This window comes from Cariama cristata, unplaced genomic scaffold (assembly GCF_000690535.1).
Source record: "Cariama cristata isolate BGI_N322 unplaced genomic scaffold, ASM69053v1 scaffold3393, whole genome shotgun sequence".
Taxonomy (NCBI): domain Eukaryota; kingdom Metazoa; phylum Chordata; class Aves; order Cariamiformes; family Cariamidae; genus Cariama; species Cariama cristata.
The window spans coordinates 80,425-89,584 of record NW_009606500.1 but is presented as its reverse complement, the minus strand read 5'-3'; the positions used below and the strand labels follow the sequence as shown (position 1 = coordinate 89,584).

At 34.4% G+C, this 9,160-nt stretch overlaps 1 protein-coding gene across 1 annotated transcript in view; it reads left to right on the top strand.

The window, feature by feature from the left end:
* Window positions 1–4,066: 4,066 nt before the first annotated feature.
* LOC104158663 (gamma-aminobutyric acid receptor subunit gamma-2) overlaps window positions 4,067–9,160 on the top strand; it is a gene marked incomplete at its 5' end in the record, with an annotated part of 6,486 nt that continues 1,392 nt past the window's right edge. Inside the window, 3 exons of the mRNA XM_009696373.1 lie at window positions 4,067–4,219; window positions 6,298–6,503; window positions 8,410–8,433. Coding sequence (XP_009694675.1) covers window positions 4,067–4,219; window positions 6,298–6,503; window positions 8,410–8,433 — 383 coding nt within the window. The remainder of the gene's footprint in view (window positions 4,220–6,297; window positions 6,504–8,409; window positions 8,434–9,160) is intronic.

Genomic DNA, 9,160 nt, shown 5'->3' with positions numbered 1-9,160 from the left:
GGAAAGAGGATGAAGTAATAAAGAAAAGATTATCAATTTGCCAAGTAAGGGCTAATGAATGACACTGTGCTAAGGATCAAGTCTGGCCATTTTTTACTAAAATAACATCTTAGTTTGACTGCTTCATGCAGGCATCACACCAGGAGTGAAAAATCACCTCAGGCACAGAGATAATCTGAAAACAACAGGGAGTATTTAAACTGGTCCTAGCTGAAGACCAGAGAGGTCCACAAATAGAGTCAGAAAAAAGAAACGTGGATAAAAAAGAGGGCTGGGGCAAGACTCCATCACAAAAGGTGCAATTAAAGTCAAGTACTGTCAAGTCCGTGTTCCACAGAGGACTTAATACAGTTTACCTTTTAGATGTACTTGTTACAACTGACACTAGGTCCTAAATTGCACAACTTTGGTCTTGCATTAATTCACATGCTCAGAATACTTTTCTTGTTCAAAATCTCAGAAGGCCTACCGTTATATCATTCCATCATCACCTATGTAAATTAGGCAATACCAGCAAGATGCTTCCCCAAAGCATCTCACCACTTAGTCCTGTTTTCCTTAATGCTTTATTTACAATTGTTCATATTACTTCAAGGCTAGAAGAGATGTTCAGTACATGACAGAATTATTGGCTTGCCTTGTCTTGGCATTTCTTAAATTACATTTGGTGTTCTCACTCTTACCTTGAAAAAAAATGATCAGTACATTCCACTTCCCAAAATCCCAACCAAGCAAGGTAAGAAATAAGCAAAACACCTCTCTGTGGTATAACCATTCTTTCTTTCTTTAATAAGATTTTATGAAATAGCAGTATTTACTCTGCAATGAAACAGTGTCTGCAGCACCAGCAGGCTTTAAGATTAGAAAGCAACATGTAATTTAAAAGAATTCATGCATCCTTAAATGATACTTCAGACTGGTCAACTCCACACTGCCTGGCAAGTTATAGTTGACACTGAAGTTTTTAATTCCTCTGATTTAACTTCTCCATTAGTAGAAACCTTAAAGCCCACGTAAATGATATATGGTCTCTTATTTCCTTGAGCTTTCAGTAAAATGTTTCTAATTCTACAAGAAATGAGAAATAAGGTCTGCCAGAATAATTCCCTGGACTTTGTCTATAAATATCGGGAGCTGATACAATGTTTCCTATGGATATCATCTGGAGTGTTTTGGATTTTTTTACACATCTATCTATTAGGAAAGAAAGTTTTTGCATAAAGGAAGGTATACTAACATTTGTGAGGGTAGAAAAATTACATCATGTTTCAACTTTTTGGAACATGTTTGCAGAGATATGTTATTTCGAAACATAATTGGTTAAGAAGTCCAGTATTTAAAAAAAAAAAAAGCAGAAGGAATTGTGTTCAATTAGCTATAAAACACTTCAACCTGGAGTGTCTCCAGTTTGTGTAGCAAATATTCTGAGACAGGACACTGCTGTTGCTCTGTGGAAATGGATTGTTCTCTGAAGTGCATCTTTGAGATGACAGAGAATTCAAAGTAATGCTTCAATGCTGCTGAATGGACCGAGGCCATTACAAGTTAGCTGACATTTTAGAAGTTCTTATGCATTACATTTTGAACAAAAAATATTTTTTTTTTAAAATAATGCATAAAATATTGTAAAAATATTATTTTAATAGCTTACTATATAAAAAACACTCCTTGCATTAAGGGAAAAATCCAAACAAGTCTCCATGGAGACCAGATGATCATCACGCCAAGCTTTCTAGAAAAACACACGATAAAACGATATATATGGAAACAGTCTATAAAATGGAAGGACTGAGGCTATTCTCTCTCTATATACATATATGTATATTTATATGTTTTCCACACCACCATTTGGCTTGGTTTACATGCACTGCTATTGAATAAGGACAATGCACAAAGTGTTTGCAGCATGCCTTGGTGTAGGTCATCTGGATTTCTGTTTTCTCAGCATAGGTGCTGAGTTTTGGATTTGATTAATATCTGTAAAAGAGTACTGGCTTGTATACTAGATTCTGATATTTTCTGCTCTTTCGAATAAAAGATCCTACAAGGCAAGAGTGTTAGAACTACCAAAACAGTTGGGCAAAAAGACCTGTTCAAGTACGGTACAAAAAATATGGAGAAACTAGTTACCTAGGATCTGATATATCTGTTCAGCTACTCCAAAAGAATCTACTGCAGTTGTAGCTTCAGAAAAAGAAGAAATTACAAAAAGAAAACATCTGAATTTTTAATTTAAATTCTGAGCTAATATTTTTAACCTTTTTATGTTCTCATCTATGTTTGGGTTTATATTTCACCTCATCTAGTAATTTTTTTGTCCCATTAAAGTAATATAATAAGACTGAACATGAAAACAGCCTTCTCCTTCCATACTATTTGCATGGAAGTAATACAGCTACTGCATAAAGTAATCTCCTCCATAGTATAGCAGGAAAAAAAACCCAATTTTGAAATAACAATGCTGTTAATAACATATATGAGGTTGAATGAATGAAAAAGTAAATTCCCAAAATATGCAAAATAATCACTTCTCAGGAAGTTAATATATGATCCAGAGAGATGAAGAATGAGTCATACTGTAATTTTATGGCTTCAGTTTTACAGTGTTCCTGATCAGTGGTGGGTTTTTTTGTTTTATTTTGGTTTGGGGTTTTTGTATATGAAGGACATACACATATAATACAAACTTATCTGTGAATTAAGGGCATAATCAGACTAGTTATTGAAATTGGTTGCTCATGTTCAGCCATATCTCCTTGTAAACCTCACATATATAATTTGGTTTTTAAGTTTTTGGTTTAATTATAACATCATATAATAATATTATAACAAGATATAAACAACATAGAATGTATTATAACATACATATATAACTATATATACACAAATAAAAATAACATAATATAATTAAATTAAAACCAGTTAATCCCTAGGATACGGACATTCACATGGAAAAAAGTAATATAACAAGGAAGCACCAGATGAAAAATGAAGTTTCTTCTGTGACCAGGTTCAAAGGCATTATTCTGGGGGAAAATAAAATTTTAATTATGCCTGAAAACAGAGAATTCAGTGTTAACTACAGGTACTGATCTAAGCAGAATACATATTAGCCACAGAGGCTCTTTGATAACACTGTAAAATTATTTCACTAAATTTGCAAATCCCATTCTGTTTCAGTTTGGGACTTCTCTGAACTGCATTCCACTGAATTGCAATGAAGTTTTTTGTAGCTTGGGTTTCTGTAGTTCTTTTGCAATCAAGATTTCCCAGGAGTGCTGTAATCTGAAGTAAAGATGAGAGCTAGGTTTTTTTAGCTTAGAAAAAAAATACATCAAAACCCGAAGGTTTGCTGTATTCCTGAATCCAGATGGAAGTTACATAATAGTTTGAGAGAGGAAAAAAGCTGAAAAAAGAATCACAAAACTATTGAATGGGAACTATGTGTTATGCACACCAGAGTAACATATAGCCTGGCTTTTTTAGGCACTTAGGAGATACAGGTTCAAGTCCTTTTAAAGGAGATAATACAACAGAAGATCTGCAGGCAAATAAAAAATTAATTATTGACACAGTTTAGCCCTGAAGAATAGTTGAGAACATGAATAATTTAGCAAGTACATCTGAAAGTATGCATTATTTGAGAGTAGAGCCGAGAGGATGCTAACAGGGACAGCACAGTGACTGGAGGTTTGCCGGTCCACCAGCACTCACTCAGTTGCTGTAAGAGAACTATACCAGGCATTTGCAAGTTATGGGGAGTGACTTGAATAGAAAGAAACCTGCTGTGCTATGCAAGGGAAGTTACCTTTGAAATCTTAAAGTACAAGTTACCTAAGTGAACCTGCAAGACTGTTTACTTTCATAGTGTGGAAAATCCACCAGTCCTTGAACTATACCAGTGCTGAAGAGGAGGTATGCATGTATTTACCATTAGTACATCCGATGATTCAGTTTAATATATGTATACCCCAGACACAGAATAGGAAAACCATAGTTATTATATATAAAGACAATGTTGGGATTTTAACATATTATTCTATCTCAATATGCTTTTATTTTACAGGAGACTATGTAGTCATGTCTGTTTACTTTAACCTGAGCAGGAGAATGGGTTATTTCACTATCCAGACCTACATTCCCTGCACACTTATTGTTGTATTGTCCTGGGTCTCTTTCTGGATTAATAAGGATGCAGTTCCAGCCAGAACATCACTGGGTGAGTTGGTTTTTCTTCCTGCTTTTATTCAAGAGTTATGATGCTTAACTGACACCTCTGTGGACCATCAATTTGTAAATATAAGAGGAGAGACAATTTCACATGAGCGCTCCTCATTTAGAGCTTATTTAGGGATGTAGTCATTTCCAAGGAATAACACAGCCTAAATTATATTTGCATCTCTTCCTTTTTACTATGTCAGACCCTAACTCTGTGTGTTGTAGATTGCCTACAATAAAAATTTTTGCATCTTTTCTGACAATAGCAATATTTTTAATAAACATCAAGAGGATGGGGAACATTGATGGACTAGAGGCAGGGACGCATTAGTTTTAATTGTTCTGCTTCCATATCACAGTGACCAGCAATAGAAACGAAATAAATACCAAGAAGGAATCAGTCTTTCTGGTTGTGTACTGTAGTGGTAAAGAGGGGAGAATGTAGTACCCTGACTTCTATTTTAGGGATCAACAATCAAATGTAGCCTTCAAGCCACAAAATCAACTGAATTTGATGGTATCTAAACTCCTATACATGAAAATGTGATATGTAATTAATCAGAATTAGCAATTTCTACACATTTAGCAAATGTTCCACAAGTAAACTAAAAGAGAGACCAAATTAACCTTGCTTGTGCAAAGCAGCTGTAGCTGTAAGAATTAGCAAAGTAGAAACATTCAGCTAGAGAAAGTTAAACACATTTTCAACTTATGAATTAAACCCACACAAGTCAGATGAATTTTAGGTTTTTCTTCTGCATTTTCATTTCTTCACAGAACTACAGCACAGAGCACAGGAGTGTAAAATGAGGGGCAGCATTTTCATTCCAGAACTCCCTTGAAAGAAGCACAGGAATAGAGGACCAGTGGCTCCCATGACAGAAAGTTTTAAGCATTTTATTGTCTTTTTCACATCCTCTCTAAAAAGAGGTTATAAAATCTGCTTTAAAGAAGTATAAAATCTGCCTTAAAGAAGTATGAAATTAATAAAGGCATTCAGCTGTTACTTTGAATTTTACCTAAATACACAAAACAGACCGGTCTCTCTGTTGAGAATTAGTCTATTTGTGGAGGTAAAATTAGGGGTATGAAATTTACCATACAAAATGTGATAGATTTTGACTGTTCTGATGCATTTCTAGTGCTCTTCACATCATAGTACAGGAGAAGGGATAGTGAGGTGTGTTATAGTACTTCCCATTTATAGACTACAGACAGACAGGAAGGCAACAAGAGATACTGCCCAGGCACAGAGAGAAATCTGACCTCAGAGTATTACAACTATAAGGAGTTCTGAGGGACTCTCCTTTCCAGATCTGTACACAAGAAATCACTTCAATAACAAGCAGCAGATAATTTGTGTGTGGCTAGCATCTTTTGCACACAACTAGAATGCATTTAGGCAACAGAAAGGAAACAGTTTTATTTCTTTATATAGCACACATACATATCTACACACATTTTGTCCTGAAGTTCCTGCTGGATTACATGCTTTAAGAATTTTCATTAATTCAAACCTCATATAATGGCTGCAAGCATGTCTCTTACTGAGACTGATATCATTACCCTACAACTAAAAGTAAGCAAAACTTATACCAACAGCACAAAAAGTTTGAGATTGGCCTTGAGGTTACTTTGAAGAATGGAGTAAGACCATTTTTATTCTCCGCCATGATTTTCTCACTCTGACACAAGTTCTCTTCTCTCTAGCTCTATTTAAGTGCTTGAGCACAAAAAGGCTAAAACTAAATCCGCCCCCACCCCCCAAAAAAAAGGCTTCCTAGAACTAAATTACAAAACTAAAAAACTAAATGAAATTTCTTAGAATCAGAATTAATCTTACGAAAGTATTCTGCAGAGCAGCACTTGCAGTGACCATGCAAAAATTTTCATACTCCATGTTCATCCTCAAAGCTCTCATTCAATTGACATTTCACTGCTGGGGTGTGCTGTTTAATATCTTTGCTGTATGTTTGAACTCCAGGCATACTTCAAAAAACAATCAGAGATGCATAACTGGCAAAATCAGTTTGTTACTTGAAGTAATAATATTTCTGTTGTTTTCTATCTATCTACCAGGTATTACAACTGTCCTGACAATGACCACCCTAAGTACAATTGCTCGTAAATCTCTTCCCAAAGTCTCCTATGTGACAGCAATGGATCTTTTTGTGTCAGTCTGCTTTATTTTTGTTTTCTCTGCACTGGTGGAATATGGAACTTTACACTACTTTGTCAGCAACAGAAAGCCAAGCAAGGATAAAGACAAAAAGAAGAAAAATCCAGTATGTATCTTTTTACCAGCAAGGTCTAACTTTCAATCAGATTTTCTGAGAGAACATTTAAATCCCTCTTTATGCTTGCACTTTCTTTTCACACTTTGCTATTACATATGTACTCTTCCTTTGTATTATTAGGAAGGCAAGCATTCACCTTGAGAATGAAAAGCTCATATATTATGGTTGTCTGGATGCAAGAGAAATTAATTTCTTAGAATAAGGATCCTTTTAACCAAAGTGTTCTGCAAATCACCACTATCACCAAAACCATTATTTGTGTTATAGACAGAGCTCTTGCTGTGACCTTTATGGAAAAACTGCCAGTTTCTCTGTCTTAGCTTTAGCAATGTTTCTTGCCATTAACTTCTGTCTGTATTATTGACATGACTTTGTTTTTCGTATTATCAGGACTACAGTTAAACTTTCATATTCAAATTATGGAGTGTGCTTTTCCTAATTTCCCCTTAAGCATCTGTTTGCTTTTCATTGTTTCCTTATCTTCTTTTTCTTGTATTTCTTACCTACTTGATCTACTTCTCTCCCTTAGAAAGTCATTTGGGTAGCAGTTTACAATGTTACTTATGGATGCATGCTACACAATAATAATTAAAAAGGTATATAATAGTCATAATAAAAGAATCCTGGAAACACCCTCAGTAAGGGTTTGAGGTTTTGCCCAGACAGGGAAAGCGTTGTTGTTTATTTTGTCCAGGACAGATTTCTCCCTGCCTTTTGCAACTGAGCTGAAAAGTCTATTGTCTAGAATCTCTGAGGTGAAAAGAATTACTGTAAAAACCTAGAGGGAAAAGTAGGCTAGTGTTCTACAAAAAAAAAAAAAAATCCAAGTAAATATGCCTGTGAATAATGTGAAGAACAAGTGATTTATATTAATAGAGAGTATTTTCAAACTGATTTCAGACATCTAGGAAACAAGAAGTCACTTGGATTTGCTCCACTAAAATCTTCAAGGACCTTTGAAGATATTCTTTTTTAGTTATAACTTACAGTACAAAAAGATTATAGAAAAAAATCTTAAAGAACCTTTTATTACACATTATTGCTATAATTTCAACTTTATAAACTGTTGAGAAGTAGACTATAAAAATAAAATAGATGTAAAAAAATAAATAAAATACTGGATAAACAGTGAGAAAAACATCTAGAAGTCTATAGAGGAAGAATTTTCACCTAACTTTAGGTATGCTAAATTCGGATTTGATCACAGGGCTCTCTTTTTGTCAAAAGAAAGAAAGAGGCACTTCTGGAGAGTGATGTGTCCTGACCTATCTTAGGCAAAATAAAAGGCTGTCTGTGTGCATTCTTGTCTTTCACAGTCAATTAAAGGAGCAAACGTTTATTACCTCAGATTTAGTTGTCTCATTTTAAGATGTCCATATAAGGGGAGATTTCTTGTTCTTTACATTACTTACCTGTGAGCATCTGGGGACAAATGGAACTATAAATGATTGCCTGGATCCTAATCACAGAGTCTAAAAAACTTAAAAGTAGAGTGCTCAGGACTCAGCCTGCAAGGAAAAAGATTTTTTTTCTAAAAAGTGTTTTTATAAACTGTGAATGGTCTCTTTCAAAACAGTTCAACATAAAAGATTAGAATCCCCTGGGAATATGAAATGATCTAAATGGAGTTTGATATCTTATGTATTTGGCCCAGATGTAGTTACAAGACAGTGACAAGTCAAAAATCGGGGGGAGGGTGGTGGTGGTGTATATTACAGATACTTGTTTAAATTGCTATTATCCCAACCTTTCTATAAATTTAGTTCTTTTTGACTTACTATGTTTTAGAAACATATTTTTAATTTACATTATTTTTGTCTCTTTCTTTCTTTCTTTTCTTTCTTTAATTTAAAACAAAACCCTCTGATTCTCTTTTCTGTCTACAAAATGAAAGCTTCTTCGGATGTTTTCCTTCAAGGTATAATGTTTTTTGGAATGGAAATTCACTGCATGCGACTGCTGAATTTAACTATTAGAGCTTATATGAGAGTAGTGTTTTGTTGTTTGGTTTTTTTAATGAGACATCTAAGCATTCTACTCAAGGTAACTTCCTAATTAAGTAGAATGGTTACGTATTTCTAAACAATTTGTAGAGTTGATTCAGCAGCCCAAATTCTGATTCACGATGGTTCTGAACTTACCTAAGTTCAAGAGTGACCAACATTATTGGATCACATGAATTAAGAGAGTTTAATGTTAAAACATTTCTGCTCCTCTCTTTCTCAGTTTGCCATGTGATCCAATAGCACCAGCTACACAATAAATCTGCAATATACCCTTTTGGAACTCAGCTCTGACCTTGCCTTTTTAACCTTTGTGACTTCACTCCAAATTATAAAACTACATCTGTTCTGATGTTGACCCAAACAAAATTCAATGTCATCATCAGTTATTCAAATGCTGTTCTTTATGCCAAAAAGTCAGAGTTTTGAAAGGGTTTAAGATGCATATATATTTTTAACGCTGTCACTGGATCAACACACTCTTAGCAAATTAGCAAATATATCTAGCTATGTTCCACATCTAAACCTTATCTTCATCCAGAAATGCAGAGATTTCATACAAAAAAATAAAGTGAAAAAAGAAACCACATAAAATAAAAGCCAAGAAATTTCCATACTTATGGAATAGAATTGTTGTTATTT